This window comes from Meriones unguiculatus, chromosome 16, assembly GCF_030254825.1.
Source record: "Meriones unguiculatus strain TT.TT164.6M chromosome 16, Bangor_MerUng_6.1, whole genome shotgun sequence".
Lineage (NCBI taxonomy): Eukaryota > Metazoa > Chordata > Mammalia > Rodentia > Muridae > Meriones > Meriones unguiculatus.
This window is the reverse complement of record NC_083363.1, coordinates 8122339-8140269: the sequence shown is the minus strand read 5'-3', so window position 1 is coordinate 8140269 and position 17931 is coordinate 8122339. Positions and strand designations below refer to the sequence as shown.

The window sequence follows — 17931 nt, the reverse complement described above, 5'->3', positions numbered from 1 at the left end:
ACGCAGGCGCAGCACGGCTGTGACCTAGGTCGTGCTGAACGCCGGGACGGTGGAAGGCCGAGGTAAGCTCTGTACCGCGCCGTGCAGCTGCTGCGGGCACCCGGGCAGACACCGCACACTCGACTGTAACCGTGCCATCGCAAAAGAACCAAGGTCAAACGGAGTTTCTTCTTAAAATGTGTATTTTTAGAATTTTAATGCTTACACTTTAAATAATCTTAATACAGTGGCTTTACTCTGACATTACAGAATACAGTGAAAAATGGAACCAAAGTCTGCAGTGTCACGGTCAGCAGTCAGTCACCTTTCCTAGACCCAGTCCCAAAGAACAGCTGCCAGCTGTCATACAGAGAAAGGGCGTCTTCATAAGTGAAAATACGTAGAGCTTATTGTAGGAGTCAACGGTTTAAGGGAAACACTGATCGGCCCGGTTCTTTCATAAAACGTGGCAAAACTTTTCATTTTTAGCTAAAACCTGCACGTTTAATTTCATTTTAAGATTTAACCTTGTTTTAAATGCTAAAGAAAAAGCCAAAAGAAGCCTTGTTATCTACTCTTCACGGATTTCTATTCTTGTCTGAAACTTAGAGTCACCCACTCCAGGATGTACAATGGGGCCATAGGTAAGAGTCCTTAAATACAATTCCCATGTTACAATCAGAAGTTACAGTTCTTCCAGTATCAGGAGACCCCATAAAACTCCCAACAATTTTAACTGCCTTTCTTTCCTGCTGCTGGATCTGAGGGGTAGCAGCTGTCTGTAAACATTGGTGCACTTGCTTCTGAGAGACACTCTCTGGCTTCACAATGTCTAACACCCGGGGCATCTTCATCAGACCACACAAACCCTTACAACAAAATCTAGTGGTAGTCTCCTAGCTCCTCTACAAATAGAAGAAACAAGGATGACTTTGTACCGCACATGTTGAAAACAAGCACACACATGTAGTTTCTGGGTAGCTAGCAGATAGAGATTTGATTTTCAACATTTCCCAACAACAGAAAGTACCATCAACATTTTCAATTTCCCCTTTGTTTTATTCTAAATACATGTAATTAGAAAACCTCAGAGAACTCTAAAATATGAAAGTCAAGGAGTGGCTAACTCAGAATTAGACTCCACTCTCTAATGTGAGCAGTACACCACACATGGGAGGCTAACAGTGCCAGGTGAAAGCTTTTCTCACAGGCTCAAAGACCTACATGAACTTGACGTCTGCAGGGCAACTGTCAAGTTTGACAGCAAACAGATTTCACAGGGCTGTAAACATTCCTTATATATGAAGTTCTAATTTGCATAGCCCAAGTTTATTAGTTTTAAACCAAACATAAAGGTTTCAATAAATGTTTATTTTCTTTCTGCATTCCTCCAACACCTGCAAATGAAAAGGATTGGGGTAGGGAGAGCCACAACATCCTTTCTGAGTTAAAATCAAATACACTTAATACTGAAAGTGTCGGCTTGTTGCTCCTGGCTTCTGCCTGTGCTCCTGACTCCCTGTGCCCAAGCTCATTCTCTGCGATTTAGCCACTATCAAAGATGGCTCCTTCCTCTTCCAGCTTTGTATCTCAGGTTCCACTTACTTTAACCATGCCAGTGAACCCAGAGCGCACTCTCTCAAATGTACAAAAATACATCACTTTGGAGGACTGAAAATGTTTAATACATACAGCATGTATTTACAAGCTATGAATTCCACACCAGTAAAAACAAACACACATTTATTTTGTCCTTGATTTTTGGTGCAACTTATACACAAACATTACATCAGTTAGTCTGTACTTTTAAAAATAATAAATCAACAATATGTACAATCAAATTTACAACCAAAAGTAAATGAACCCGTTGGTGCGGTATGACTGCAACCCAGTGGACCAGCAGAGGCTCCTCCAGGCCCTGAGTCCTTACGGCTGACCAGAGCACAAGAGAGGTCCCTCTCTTCTTCACTCCAGATGGAGCATCTTCAGTTCCAAGACTTAAGGTGCAAAAGATGTCGATTATACAGCTAGAATACATGAGCAGACTTTAAAGTGAGAGAAAACATTTCACCCCCACATCCAACAATTATAATAAATATAGATTTAATTCCAAGTGCATATGATATTCAATCAGTATTAGAGGGAATCAGGGATCCAGAACATTTAGCCTAAGCCATTTCCACAGCGCACTTCCTGTGCTCTGGTCGTCTCTCTGCAGTCTTTCACGTGGCTCTTACAGATGGACCTTGTGGTCTGCCGGGCATCCCAAGGCACAGAAGGGGTTGTGTTTCCTCCCCCCACCCCCTAGCCCCAAAAGCTGTTACTAGAAAACCACAATGGGGGAATCTGGAGTGTAGGACAGGGTTTCCTCCCTCAGGAGGCCCACAAATCGCCCAGGGACTGGGCTGTGTGAGCAGAAGGGCACACAGTGCCATAAGAAGACTGCAGAGTCTGCTGAAGGTCCACCTGAAAGACACGAAATGGGGATGGGGAAGCCACCAGGACAAAGGCTGTGGGAGGAGACCAGTCTTGTGGGAAGGGGATGATGAGTTAGGGAGACCAGCACGGGGACAGCGTCAGGGATGAAAACAGAAAACAAATCTTGCGTCATAGACAACATGAGGTGATGCTCTACTCCACTGAGCAGCTGAAGGACACTGTTCTCTGCTGTGTCTGTAGCTAGGCAGGACTGCCAGAGTCTGGTTAGAGCTAGTGTGTTACCACAGACCACAATCCAGCCACAATCCCTAAAGTGCACTCATGGCCACTCTGTGGCTTCGCTGGCCCATGGCAGGGTCAGGTAACACTGACTTCCAGGACGTGGTCATCTTGACTGGGAATGACCAGGATCTGCATGCCAGTGCTGGAGTTGAAGACCTGGCCAGCGGGCAGTGCCTGAAGCCGGGGCATGGGCAAGCCTTTGTGCTCGCTGCTGGAAGCTGAGTGTGTGCTGCCTCTACTCCGTACGCTGCTGCAGTCCAGCTGGTCATCTAGGTGCTTGTCCACTGACAGGCTGTCATTTTCTATCCAGCTGTCTGTGGAACACATAGGAAGTCAGACCAAGGCACTGCAGGGTGAGCCTGGGGAGGGGGAGGCCAGCCCAGCCTATCTACATCTGTACTTTTTTTTTTTTAAGATTTATTTATTTTATGTATATGTGTGTTCTATCTGCATTTACACCTGCCAGAAGAGGGAATCGGTTCACATTATAGATGGTTATGAGCCACCATCCGGTTGCTGGGAATTGAACTCATGACCTTTGGAAGAGCAGACAGTGCTCTTAACCACTGAGCCATCTCTCCAGCCCTACATCTGTACTTTTAAAACAAGCTCTGGGCTAATGGTTCTGTGAGGGGTGAGGCGATACTCGGATGCTCAGTGGGTCTGGGCAGTGTCAAACTGTTATAGAATTACTGTTTTGTTTTTTGTTTTTAAGATTTATTTATTTATTGTATATACAATGTTCTGCCCGCATGTACACCTGCACATCAGAAGAGGGCACCAGATATCATTATATGATTGTTGTAAGCCACCATGTGGTTGCTGGGAATTGAAGGAAAAGCAGCCAGTGCTCTTAACCTCTGAGCCATCTCTCCAGCCCCAAATTACTGTGGTTTTTGAAACTAGAGCAACTGGGTTTTGGGTGTTATTTTCTACTGGCCACTGGCCATGAAAATATGCTTTAATTTTTCAGTGTGTAGCCACATGAAGCTATATCCCTATTCAAATACAGAATTTACCATCAATTCTATGAGGGCTCTGCCTACAGATTTCACACTATGTTCAGTAGAAACCAAACTTCAGATTTTGACTCTGAACTAGCAGCATGATTTATTCCTCTCAAGATGCCAGGCAGTGCCCCGGTCAGCCTCCCCCGTGAGTATACTGTGCAGCCCACAGGGTGGGGATCCTGTGCTTTGTTTTAGATCCCTCACATCTACATCTGTACTTTTAAAACAAGCTCTGTGCTAATGGTTCTGTGAGGGGTGACACTATGCTCAGATGCTCGGTGGGTCTGGGCAGTGAGTGAACTAATTTGCAGTACTTCCTACATGGGATGGGTTATCAGGTCACGACCCACTTTATGTAATGGGGGAGGGGGAGCCTGCCCTCTGTAAACTCCTTACCAGCATCCAGTTGAGAGGCATGAGCAGAGTGGTGGGGGAGGTACTTAAACAGTCGGACATCAGGCAAGGGGAGGTAACCAGCAAACAGAGGCATCACTTCCATGTGGACTCTGTGAGTGGCCTGGGCAGCCACAGGCATGGAGATGACACCACAGCTCTTCCCACATACAGCCCAGTTGCTGCTGTTGTCCACAACTGAAATGAGGAGGACACACCATTCATACAGACAGCAAAGCGAGACCTTCCCCTTCCAACCCTCAGTCACAATGGAGACCCTGCTAAAGGACACAGGTCTCTCCTAAGTCCACCTTACAATGAGTGGTGCTTTAATCATCACAGCACACCACTGCTTCAGTACAGCACTCAAATTACTTCTCCTTTGACTGGATCACACTAGATGCAGACAGAAAAACTACCTTTTCCATCAGATAAAAAAAAAAAAAAGTGTTATACTAGGCTGTTTGGAGGCCAGAGGCATATCTATCTGTGTGGAGTGGCATTGAGACCAATGATCTGGGCTGAGTGTTGGATATAAAAACTCCCAAAGGCTCCTGTGTTGAAAGCTTGGCCCTCCGATGGTGGCAGCACTGCAGGATGACATCACAAGAATGACAGCTTCATCAGTGGTTTCCAGTGATGAGTCCAGGCAAATGGCTACTAGGAGGTGAGCCTGGTTGGAGGAAGGTCTCTCTGGAGATGTGCCTTTGAAGGGTCTGCCTCGCCCCCGATCCTTCTTCTTCTCTGCTGCCTGGGCGTCACGAAGTGAGCAGACTCATTCACCATACTGTGCAACTATCATGTTTCAGTCCTGCCTCAGTCCCAAAGCAACAGGGCCAGCTGACGGTGAGTAGAACCCTCTGAAATCATAAGCCAAAGAAGATCTGTTCTTTGGTTTCATAGCGTCTGTCACAGTGATGGAGAGCTAGCCAGCACGGTCTGGATCCTGCCGCTGACCACTCACGGAGAATAGAGCCATCAGCCTTCAGGTGCTTCTCATGGATGTAAAAAGATGGTGTACATTGCATCACTGAGACCCAACTTGGGCACAGCAGGGCCTTAGCATGTGGCAGCTGTCATCAACATTATTTTCTTGTTGCTGCTTTGAGACAGGTCTGGCTGTCTTGAATATTATGGGGACCAGGTTGGCCTCAAACTCACAAGAGATATGCCTGCCTCTGCCTCTGGAGTGCTGGGACTAAAGGCATGCAACCCCCCACCCCCCACTGATCAACAGGCTTCTTATAACCACCCCCACTGACCCACGGTGACCCAGCCCAAGGTCAGTACAGTGAACAAGGCCAGCAGGGACCAGGGTGGTGAGCAGGAAGAGTCTCTTCCACAAGAAGCAGACAAGCAGCAAGGCAGTCACAGCCTCCTATGCCATGACAGCAGCAGCAGCAGCCTACATACGTGTGACTCAAAGGCCAGGAGCAACAGAAGCAGGTAGCATGGCTGTGAGGTCAGGCAGTACTGCAGAACAGGCAGGGAGGCAGGTCTCAGATATGGCTGAGGGTACCCTGATCTCTGAGGGAGCTCCAGGCTGCTGCCTCTATGCCACATTCATGTTGGTCCTGATAAAGGCACCGTCCTTACCACCATATCTCTCACATTCTTCACTAGTATGGACTTTCTGGGAATGGACAGCTGGACTTAAGGATGTCCAAAAAACAGTCACAGTTATCTATCGTTCAGTTCATCTCCCAAAGAAGCCTTATTTTTTCTTTTCTTTTCTTTCATATGTGTGTTTGTGTGTGCACGCGCCATGGAGTACATGTGGGTCTCAGGGATCAAACTCAGGTGGTCAGGCTTGGTGGCAAGCATCTTGGTGCATTGCGCCATCCTGCAAGTCCAGAAGCATCTTTAAACAGTGAAGTGTATCTGGATGGTTACAGAGGCTGCATGCACCCAGCCTTCCCTACTGTACAGTCTCAAATGATGATAGAACTTGCACTGGCACAGCATGGCCACTAGGCAGCAGTCTTCAAAGGCCCACCACATTCAAAGACACCTGGGTCAGGCATTTCTTCTGGTATAATTCCACAGAACCACAGGCTGTCTGCCCTCACTCTGACTCTTGGCAACCTATGAACCACTTCCCCTTCCTGTAATGCTGTCTCTTGAGGCTGTCCCATCCCAATGTGTTAGTAACCTCTTCAGAAGAGGGGTCAAGATGCCCAGCCAAGACACCCTGTGTAACCAGAGTCCACTGTTTTACTTCACTAGTCAGCAGCTGAGGACATATGAGCTACTTCCGTCTGGTGCTTCAGGCTTCTCACATTCTCAGCTGCAGAATGGAAGCTTCGAGCAGCAAGAAATGTGCAGAGCTTAGGCACTGTGTGCTGAGCCAGGCCATCTCCACAACAGCTGAATTCTTGAGGTAATGACTGGCAAACTATGGTAATCAGTGCTACCATCTAGCAAATGTGTTCTTGAAACTGGACTATGGGAGGCTGACATGTTATGTCAGAAAACAGCCTAGAACAAGGTATGGCGACCCATACCTGTCACCCCAGAACTTCAGAGGCTGGGGAAGGAGAATTTCCATGAGTTGCAGACCAGCCTGGGCTGTGTACAGAGTAAGACCCTGTCTCAGCCCCCCTTACCACTCTCCCTCAAACCCCACAGCCAACAGACTTTGTCATGACTGACAAAATCTGAGACTTAAAAAAAGAAAAGAAAAGAAAACTAGAGTTCACAAAACTTGCATTTGCCCCCCATGCTTGGCTGCCCCAGTGCCCACTGTGCAGGTGAGGTGCTCAGACGTGGGTTCCGACGCTGAGATGAAACATGTCTACGGCTGGACGCTGTGCAAACTTGGCAAATCAGACTTCTCAGCGGCCAACTCCTGGTGCTACAAAATGACACCTGACCAAATGTGCACTCAAAACAGGAGGGCATGCAAAGAGCAACTTTAGACCCCAGCAGTGTGGCCTCTAAATGCCTCCTCACGTCCTTCAACTAGCACAGCTTCTCCAGAACGGACGCAGATGAGCACAAAATTTGGTTACCTATGATTAGGCTAGACAGCAAAGATAAGATAGACCCCAGAACATCACATGTACTATATTTTTTCTACTTAGCAACAGTTATCTTTCATGAAAGGTCATGTGTTTACTGTTTTTAACCTATTACTGTATGTTCACAACGGTGTACTGTGTGAGTCAGACAGCGTGGGTTTCAGGGCTGCACTTAGCTGTGAGGCTTTGTGCAGCAGCACACTTTTACTCGCCAGGCCATTCTGCCAGCTCTGTTTTATTTCATGTATTTGTGTACTGTTCATATGTATACACATGTGGAGGTCAGAGGTCAACTTTGCTGCAATTTCTCAGGCACCATTCATTTTGTTTTGAGACACGGTCTTTCACTGGCCTAGATCTTGCTAAGTCGACTAGCCTGGCTGACAAGAAGCACTAGGATTACAAGTATATATCACCATACTCAGCTCTCCCCTTCTTCAAGACAGGGTTTTTCTGTGTAGCCTTGGCTGTCCTAGAACTCAATATGTACACCTTGAACTTACAAAGATCTGCTTGCCTCTGCCTCCCGAGTGCTGGGATCAAAGGCGTGCACCACCACCACCCGCTTTTTACTGAAGGGTCTGGAGACTGAACTTAGGTCCTTGTGCTTACACTTAATGACTGTGCCACTTTTCCAACCCTGTTTTTAAAATGGAATCTCAAGTAGCCTAAGAATTACTTAGTAACTGAGGCTAGCCTTAAACTCCTGATTCATGTGTATCTACTCTCCAAATCCTGGTGTTACAGGCATGTGCCACCACACCTACCCCCATGGGTGTTTCTTTACATTGGTATTAATATATGTGCATGTGTGTGCATGTCATGGCATGTGTGTGGAAGTCAGAGGACGTTTGGGAATTGGTTCTCTCTTTTCACTGTGGGCTCGAGGGGTCAAACTTAGGCCATCAAGTAGGTGTTTCATGATACATGCTTTCACCCACTGAGCCATTCTGTCAGCCCCACTGTTGTTTTAAAAATGATAAATAGTTGGTTCATCAGTCACATTTAGAGTGATTCTGAGAAAGGCTGGGCCTGGGGAGAGTAAGAGGATAGTGTGTGGTCAGGGGCTTCAGCTACTGAGAACACAGTGATACAGCTCTAGGGCAATGGTTGGACTCAACCCTCCACAGACGCATCCATGGTCCTGAGTGCCCAGGCTGCTGCTTGTTAGAATGCACTGTAATAACAGAGCTGTGCTTAGTGAGCCCAGGACTGTGCTGCATCATGACTCTTATCAGGCAAGTGCTGTGATTCTAGAACTCGGTTCTAGGAGGCTGCATCTCACTGAAGACTGGGCCATCACACCATCAGGAAGAGACCTACCTTCATACATAAGCTTTGTGGAAAAATAGTCCTCAGACTCAACAAGTGCTTCATCCTTGTCCACATCCAGGAGGTCGGCGAGCCGCGTGATAGATACCTCTAAGGAGCAGAGCGAGCCTGTCCTACAGTACTCAGCTCCAGAAGCAGGAAGGATCTCAGCTCTCACATTGTACAGTGTCTGTAAGGAGGGGACAGAGAGGATAAAGGACAGCTGACCTGAGTGGCTGGAAGAAAGGCTACTGAGGGCCATGGTGACAGCCACCTTGGCAGCTGGTTCTTACAGACACAACCCCAACCCCATGGCCTTAGGCTCTTTCTCTTCTTTTTACGTTACTATTCTTGTTGAGAGGAAAGTGGGCACATGCCATGTGTGTGTGCAGAACTCAAGAGGCCACTCTGTGGGATTGGTTCTCTCCTTCCACCTTTACTCAGCTTCCAGGGATCAAATGCAAGATTTTTGCAATAAGCACCTTTACCTGCACAGCCATCTCACTGGTCTCTCAGGTGTCTTTTAAATTACAGGTGTTTTCAAACATGGGAGCATGGGCAGTGGAACAGCACTCCATGTGCTTCCCCCATATCAGGGTTATTAATATCTGCTTCATCTGCTTGATCTAAGTCTTCATTAGGGTTTCTAAACCTGCCTAAAATACTCTGAAGCAAATCCCAGACAACCTGCCATTTCACCTCTTCTGTTAACACTGAATATTATTAAAAAAAAAAAATAGACATTTTCTTGCCAAAGTAAACACAATTTCCAAAACTAGTACAATTAATACAAACCCCTGGGTGTCATCCAATTCTGTGTGTAACCCCCCGCCCCTTTTCTCTGTATCGGCCTCATTCTCAATGGCTTTTCACACAAACCAGTATTTTATCAGCACTTAGCACAAACCAAGAGTGTCAACTGGCCTGCTGCTCACCCACACACAGTGGCTCACCCACACACGGGCAGTTCCAGCTCAGAAGCCAGTGCTCTTCACCTGGTACATGAAGAGCAACCTAGCCTATCTCATTAGAATACAATGCATTGCTATTAAAGGAGAAATCGAGATCTAGACTCGTGTTCTCCTAAAGACCCATGGGAAAATGAAAAGTTCTCTGGGTATAAACCAGTTCTCTGACAGCCTTGGTAATGACTTTCTTACCACACACTCAGTTAAGTCTGCTCAGAGAAAGGCAAACAGCCACCAATCTGATGGGCTGTCTCTTGCTGCTCTCCCATTATGAGGCATATGCAGACATGAGAACACACACCCAGCCCTCTGAATGGGGCGGGGTTGGGGGGCCAGGGGTGCTAGAGAACCCAGAGTAGCCCATTCATACAGGCCAGCTATGGGCATTTAACAGAGATACAAGGTTGCCCATTCACACATCGTGCACCGCGCATCAGTGGGACACTAGGTGGACACACTAGCGAAGGACACGTTTCCTAAAGGCTCAAAGGTGCATCAATAGTGGTGGTGGGTTTGATCTCCAGTTAGTCTCTCCATGCTCTTTTGGAGAAAAGCCAACGACTGCAGGTAGACCGGCAGTCTCACTAGACTGCTGACACAGCATGTCTGTGACGAGAACCAGGTTTTTCCAGTGAAAAACTACCAGTGATGGCCAGTTGACAGTGGTGTCAAACTACTGCGTGCTACAGTCTTCTCAAACAGCATAAGGACAACTGATGAGTCACAGAACAGAGTAGCACACACAAAACTACAACACAAGCACCAAGACTGTCAAGCTCTTAGAAACCTTTCTGACCTTGACTTTCAGATTCTTAGATCTGAACTAGAGAATTAAAGTGATGAAGGGAGAAAAGTGAGATTTCAACAAAAGAAAAAACTTGTATTCCATGCATGTCATCAAAACAGTAAATGCCAACTACAGAAAGGTCAATGTTTACAAATTACACACAGGGACTGATACCAGGAAAGGAAAACCAAGTAATGAAAACCCAACACTCCATCTTAGTAGACAGCATGGAAATCCCTCCACCCTCTGCAAGACGGTGACACATCCTCTACAACCACTGGGATAGCTGTAATTAAAGCAGCAGCAGCTGTAGTGCTGTGAGAGTGCAGAACCAGGACCCCTGGAGAAATAATAGAATCCAGCAGCTTCTCAAAGCCTACCCAGACTCCGCTTGGGGGTATTTATTCAAGAGAACCTGGTATGTGTCCTATATGTCTACATAAGAAGTCGTAAGCTGGGGCTAGAGAGATGGCTCAGAGGTTAAGAGCACTGGCTGTTCTACCAAAGGTCCCAAGTTCAATTCCCAGCAACCACGTGGTGGCTCACAACCACCTATCGTGAGATCTGATACCCTTTTCTGGCTTGTACGTGCAAGCAAAACATTATATACATAGTAAATAAATAAACTTGAATTAAAAAAAAAAGAAAAGAAGTCATAAGCCAACTTCCCTAGCACCAGTATCACAATAGCACATTATCAACATGCACGATTCTGGCCACTGAGAACAAATGGAAGACACATGGCCCATCTGCAGTGGAACAGCGTCCACCTAAAGGAATGAGGTCCTGACGTGTTTCCAAATGCTGAGTCTTGATGACACTCCTAAATAAAGGATGCTAGTCACAAGTCACATATTAGGGGTGGGAAATGCTGAGAAAATATAGACCCACAGGCAGACCTGCTTGCAGCTTGCAGATTCTCCTGGGTCAGGAGGAAATGAGTAGCTGTGGATTTGGTAGAGGTTCCTTTGGAACACAAGTATTTCCCCAAAAGATCAGAACAATGGTCACATAACTGAATTCAAGAGCATGTGGAAATGCACACTTTAAAAAAGTTGAGCATTGTGGCACACAAAGACTCCTTGGCAGCTTTCCATACAGTGGTCCTGTCCGAGTCCTAGTCTCAAGAACACATTTCAGAAAGAGCAGCCCATTAAAAGGCCTATGACTACACCTGCACTTCAGGAGGCTCTGCACATTGGGTGTGACAGGAAGGCAGCTAGGACTACACAGAGAAAACCCCCTTAATAAAACCAAATCAAACCAAATAAACAAACAAAAACCACCACGACCACACACACACACACACACACACACACACACAGTACTAGTCTTATATGGCTAGAGGGAGGCAGAAAAAAGAAGCAGTTAGTGTCAAGAACCACAAACATAAACCTTCCCTGAGACACACGGCTGTTTCTCAACTGCCGTAAGGTCAAGGGACGTGCTGACTGAACCAGACCCAATGAGGCCTGTGTGCCCAGCTCACAGCCATTCAGAGGAGCACACTTCAGTAAGAGGCGGATTATGAGAAAGTAGGAACGTCCTCCTGTGGCACTCTCCTGTTTTGGGTTTGACAGCAGCGCTGGGGAGCAGGAGCTCAGGGTAGAGATGAAATGACTCTAACGACTCTAACATGTACCCCAGATTGTTATGATGACAGGAAGAGCAGCGCAGGGGTCTAAGTCACGGATCATCAGCATTGTCAGCACCTCAGGAAGGACACAGTGCCACAAACTGGGCAGGCACTGACTCACCTGCTCAGAGGTCATGACCTTCCTTGAGCTGGCTCCAGTATATTGAAAGGATTCACCCAAACCCCCAGAGTACCAAGAACTTGAAGTGCTCTGTGCTCCCGTCCCACACCCGGTTTCCCAATAACATATTACATACAAAAAAGTTCTCCACGTGAAATTCGTAAGTGTAGGGCTTCAAGGAGACAGTCAGCCGCTCTTCAGAAGCTGGGGAAAATCCCACAGAGAACTGGCAGTGCAGCGGAGGGGGAGGCTCCTGGGTCCACGTCAACTCCCAGACAAAGAACACAGACTGCTTGCTGTGGATGAGCTGTAATGAGAGGCACGACTTTGGTCACAGTGCTGGGAGCCTCCACTTTATGCAAACAGGCATGTGTCAGGCAGTGTCCGCTGAGAGCCAGTGGGTCCCTGTGGCTCAGCAGCACCTACAACTGCCTCACTCCTGCCTGGCTGGCCTGGCACAGAACCCGGCCCCAGCTGGTAAAAAGAGTCCACTTTATGACTGCATAAGCTTCACAGCATCAAAGATCACGAAAAGTAGTTTTCCATACCATTATTAGTACATAGCAAACCCCCTCCATGGCTCCATAATGGGGAATACCACTATCACAGTTGGACCAATGGCCCTGCCTGGAGACGGTAGAAACTTCAGGAGGTGAGCTAGTAACTGAGGAAGGAGTCACCGGGGTGTGAAAAGAATATCACCCCTCCCTCCCCGCTTTCCTCCCCAGCTCCCATAAGGTAATGACAACAGCAGCTCTGCTCAACCATGCACTCCTCTCCAGGATATGCTCCCTCTGCACAGGCACAAAATTAACCAGGCAAAATGGCCATGGACTAAAACCATGGATTAGACCATGAGCCAAAGACACCTTTCTTCCTTCAGGTGATTTCTCTCAAGCACTGTATCACAGTGACAGAGGGTTAAAGACCATCACCCAGTTTACATCCATGTCAATCACTTCCTATTAACATAAAATAACTTAGGAACAAGTCCAGGCAGACACATGGCCTAAACACCAGCGTCCATACCTGCAGAATCAGGGTCAGGTTTCACAAAAATGTCACAATGGCCAAATAAATATTAGTGGGAAAGGCTTAAAATACTGAAGCTGCAGGCACCACCAGAAATCCTCCGATCAACAGCCAGCAACACTTACTGTCCAAAAGTACAGACACAAAGGGAGGAAAATGGCAAGGAGTGAGGGCCCAGATGTGAGCTTCTTACAGCAACAGCACAGTAGGCCTACAGTAGCACAGGACCACTCTGTCTCAGGGTGACAGCACACACACAGTTAAGAGATCACACACAAATCACACATAGAGCAGGGTAAGCTCTAGGGTTAATTCTAAAATGGCAAAGACATTCCTGTGCAATTTGCTGCCCCCTCAGCTGTCTAAGCCCACCCACCTGTTCTGCAAGTGAACATGGCAGGCACGGGTGCAGCTCTGCCCAGGCCCTCCTTGGTGCCCAGAAGCTAATCCCAATCAGCAGCAGGATCTGCTCGGCTCCAGCCACTCACTCTGGTCCTCCTCCCTGACCTGCTGAGAATCTGGTGCTCAGGTGAGAGGACAGTTACCTGCTGGGATTGTGTGTTCAGGGGTGCCAGCCTCAGGTCGGAAGCATGACCCATGTCTTCCAGATTACTATCCGACAGCTCAAAGTCCAGTTCTGACAGGTTCTGGACACAGACTTGCACATATTTCCTACGGCACAGAAACAAAGTGGGTCACTCCAATACCCAGGGCTCTCACTCCTGGGTCTCCTCTATGCACATGCCCAAGATGATTATCTGGACTAGGTGAACCGGGTGGAAGACACACCCGAAAGACGGTAGTGTCCCTCCATGGGCTGGCATCCCAGCCTGATGCAAAGGAAAGAGCAAGTGGGACGTTAACATTCATCGCTCTCTGCTTCCCGACTGTGGAAACAGTGTGGCCAGCTGCCCACTGCTCCCTTGCCATCCTTCCCTGTTTTGTCAGACTGTGTCTCCCACAACTCTTAGCCCTTCCTGAAGTTGCTTTTGCCACAGCAACAAGACAGGTAGTTAATGCAGATGTTGTCTTAGCTGCTTTAATAGAGCAGCCCGGGTTCTTTCAGAGATGACGGAGGTTTTCAACCTTTACATGTACTGTTTCCCTGCTGCAGGTGATAGGAAGAGGAAAAAAAAAAATAGCATAACATTTCATTTATAACTTACCCAAATCCTATTAGTCCACCAGAAAGAGGGACTGGTACAGTGAGAGGTAAGTCAGGGTTGCCAGAGTTGTCATTTAAAGCAGGAAGAGCAGATACTGTGTGGCCCCAACACTGTGCTGTCACCTCTAAACACCCCCAGTAGGTTTGATAACACCTCTAGAGCAGGAGTGCTCAACTAGGCAACTTGGCTCCTCCCAGAAGACTTCGGCATACCGAAGTGGGGCACCTGGGGCTGTGATACTGCTGCAGTGAGAGCACCCTGAGGCGCTGCTGAGCACGTTGCAGAGTATACAACAGAGCATCTAGCCAGGAAGCACCAAGCCCCAGATATTAGTGTTTTAAAACCTCTAACCTGGGAGGTAGCTAGGTACCAAAGGTGCAGTGACAGAGAACTAGCTACACAAACCTATGAAGATGCAGTGGGCAGCCCACATAACACTTTGTAGAAATTGAACAATTGGAACCTGCCAGTAATCGGGAGCTTAAAACAGAGATGAGGGGTAGAATGAGACTGGTGATCAGTTAAAGATCTGGTTTGTACTTCACCTAAAACTTTATACTGACATGTCAACTGTGAGCAGAAGGGAGACTGGGAACACGGCCTGGGTATCCAGGACACAGGGAACTACTCCTAATGTATAAAAACCCTAGTGACACACAGGGACAAGCTGACACCCTGTCCATTCCAGAGAAGAAGCAGAGCTTGCCCCCATCCCCATCCTTACCGGGTTCCGGCAGAGAGCAGAGAATGCGTGGTCCTGAAGGGAACACTGAATGTCAGTGCAATGACAGTAGAGTAGATAGACCACGGGCAATCAATGGACACCTGGGGAGAAATACAGGACACCTGTAAGCCACTGTCCAACAACACAACACTGTCACCTTGCACCCAGATGCACAGTGGCTTTATTGTGGCTCACCATCACTGTCCCCAGAGGAAATTCTATTAAACATATTATCACATGAACATGTGAAAAACAAGGAGCCACAGAAACAACAGGATATGGAGACAAGAATTGGAAACAATCCCAGAATGCTAGTTCAGCCCACAGCACAGGCATAATGGCAAGAAAGGGCAAGGCCACCAGTGTGTCATTCACCTAGGGCCAAGATGCCAAATGCACCTCACAGTGATGCATGTGCCCAAAGCCTCTGAGCAGCCATGAACCACTGGAAAGCAAGCAACATCCAGTTATGTCACCTGTCTGACAGAACCTAGCTAAAGGCCAAACAAAGTGAGGGTATGGTGTAGACAAAGAGATACTCCCCAGGGGCAGGAGAGGCGCAGGTTTTGAGTTTGGTTTTATCCCAATACAGAACAGACAAATCTACTGGGAGCAAACCACATCTCCCACTGAAGAAGACCTCGTCTTTCTGCCCTGTATTCTCTGCACAAGGTGCAGGGAGCAATTTCCTAACTACTCTTGAGAGACTGTATAGAGGTTTGAATGAGAATGGGCCCCATCAGCTCATGTTTGAATAAATGGTCCCTCATTGATGGAACTCTCAGGGAAGGATTACATGTGGCCTTCTTGAGGAGGTGTGTCAATGGAGGCAGGCTTTGACAAGGTTTCCAAAGCACACCATGGCCAGTTAGCTCTCTCTGTCTCATGTTTGTAGATCAAGATGTGAGCTTTCAGCCACTGCTCTAGTGCCATGCCTGCTACCTGCTGCCATGCTCCCTACCATGGTGGTCATAGACTCACCCTCTGAAACCACAAGCCCCAAGTTAAAGCTTTCTTCTATAAGCTGTCTGAGTTATGGTGCTTTATCACAGTGACAGGGTGGACAACTGAAAAGGAAAATCTCTTCTACAGAGATTGACTATCTTATACCAAAGACGACATGCATTTAGAGTGACTGCTGTCTGAGGTCTACCCTACTACTCCTGTACCCACTGCACAACATGGGAGGCTCAAAAAGGGCCTCAGAATTGGCAGTCGTGTCACAGGAGGTGGACACACCTGGCAATACTCCCTGAGCTGAGGTCACATGTTCCTGTGACCTGAGCAACCATCTTTCTGAGTACCTGTCAACAAACACCAGCCCAAAGGCCTACTTCAAGGGAGCTGTTCCTGGCTGAGTAGTTCCAGGCCTTGTGTGACACAAGCTTGTGCAGCTGGGTCATAGGATGCATGGATCTACTCTTTCTCCCGGTGCCATGGTGACATCACTCTAGCTGCAGTGATGTTACAGCCTCTATTCTCCTGTGGTGGCTGCAGCCCAGATGAGCACACAGAAGAGCACAGGAGGACCCTACCCAGACAGGAAGAGGCAGCTGCCTGGCCGCACAACCCAAGACCCTCTCTACCTTGTGATCTGTGGTGACCATGCAATGGCCAGCTCTCTGCGTGTCTTTCTGTTTCCTGTGGGGCTCTGGGGTCCCCAGAATACTGGCATCCCCCTCAGCTGCAGGAGCTGAAGGTAAAGACAGAACCTCCAGCTCAAACTCGATCACGTGGTATGCAGGTGCACTGGGAAGAGCGATGCTTGTGACCTTGTCAGAGGACTGGATCCGGAGCAAGGCAGAGGAGCATTCTTCTGTGGGAGACAGAAAGTCACCTCAGACGTGACTCCTTGTCTTGTTCCCCTGTCAGCTGGGAACAGGCATAATGGGAGGTGCTGCCAAGCTCTTGCTCTCCTATGTGCAGGAATGAGGACAGAGCTAGGGGAGAGGCAGGGCAATCCAGGACCCAAGACAGAGGCTCCACAGGAGGCTGGCAGGCCAGGCACTGCTCAAAGTGCAGACAGGTCGGGGCAGCACCCACATGCCTGCATGTTCTGTCTTATTGCAGACCAACGCCTGCCTCATGGAAAAAGAAGATGAGGGCTAGGGATTGGTGCCTAAAAGGGTGATCTGCTTTTGCTCTTTAGTGGTAGGTGAAGTGATGGGCCTAGAGAAGCACCCCTGTGGAACACAGTCCAGCTATGAAACTGCACTGAGTGCCTGGCAAGCCTGGCAGCACGTGGCACCTAATGAACACGCCATGCTCAGTATATATCCCTAAAAGTATGCCCAACACAGACGCTGGCTCAGGTCACCTACAAATGCTGACCCCAGAGGACGAGACAAGGTGCCACAATAAGTGTCAGGGCAGCGATGCCTGGTTATTCTTCCATCCTTGAAGTGTGTGAACACACATGCACCAGCCACCTGCCTGTCTTACCTCTTGAGTTAGAATAAACCACGGCTCTGTTTTCCGCCTGGCACAGGATGAGCATGGCTTCAACATTGCTGAGCTGGAGGCTGTCTCCATTTTTTACTGTATAATGGCCAGTAGTGACAGTAAACTTGACCTTCTGAGGAATGCCAGCCAAAAGGCTATCTAAATGAAACAAGACAGCAATTAATATCACTGTCCCAGGGAGAGCTGTCACAGGAGCTCACGGAAAGGTGAAAGAGAAAAAGCTTTTCTTTCTTTTACTCTAGAGTCTGTTATCCCTGGGCACCATTCCCTCCTGCCTCGCCTTTTACTCACTGAGAACAAAGGACACATGAACCTGAGGGAGGGGAATGTCACCTGGGCTGGCAGAGCGAGAGTCTGGTATTCATAAGTTATTCAAGGCAGTCAGCGACTCTAGGACAAAATAAGGAGTGGGCACTGGGCTTGCTCAGGAGAATGGCGCAGGGGATCAGGTGAGAAGCAGCACAGGAAGAGCAGGTGACAGGCAAGGGACAAAGAGGCAAGGCAGAAGACGGAGGCAAGGCCATGGCAGGAAGGGGAGGAGGCTAGGAGCAGAGCTCAGGCTGTTCCTAGTTCACCCCCATACGAGAACCTCTAGAGACA

General features: G+C 48.0%; 1 protein-coding gene across 1 annotated transcript in view; it reads right to left on the bottom strand.

The window, feature by feature from the left end:
* Positions 1 to 1641: 1641 nt before the first annotated feature.
* Positions 1642 to 17931, bottom strand: part of Trappc10 (trafficking protein particle complex subunit 10) — a 61900-nt gene continuing 45610 nt past the window's right edge. Inside the window, exons 16-23 of the mRNA XM_021649662.2 lie at positions 17311 to 17469; positions 16455 to 16684; positions 14869 to 14969; positions 13524 to 13650; positions 12083 to 12253; positions 8447 to 8624; positions 4107 to 4301; positions 1642 to 3014 (exon numbers count right to left, since the gene is read on the bottom strand). Coding sequence (XP_021505337.1) covers positions 2776 to 3014; positions 4107 to 4301; positions 8447 to 8624; positions 12083 to 12253; positions 13524 to 13650; positions 14869 to 14969; positions 16455 to 16684; positions 17311 to 17469 — 1400 coding nt within the window. The 3' untranslated portion in view covers positions 1642 to 2775. The remainder of the gene's footprint in view (positions 3015 to 4106; positions 4302 to 8446; positions 8625 to 12082; positions 12254 to 13523; positions 13651 to 14868; positions 14970 to 16454; positions 16685 to 17310; positions 17470 to 17931) is intronic.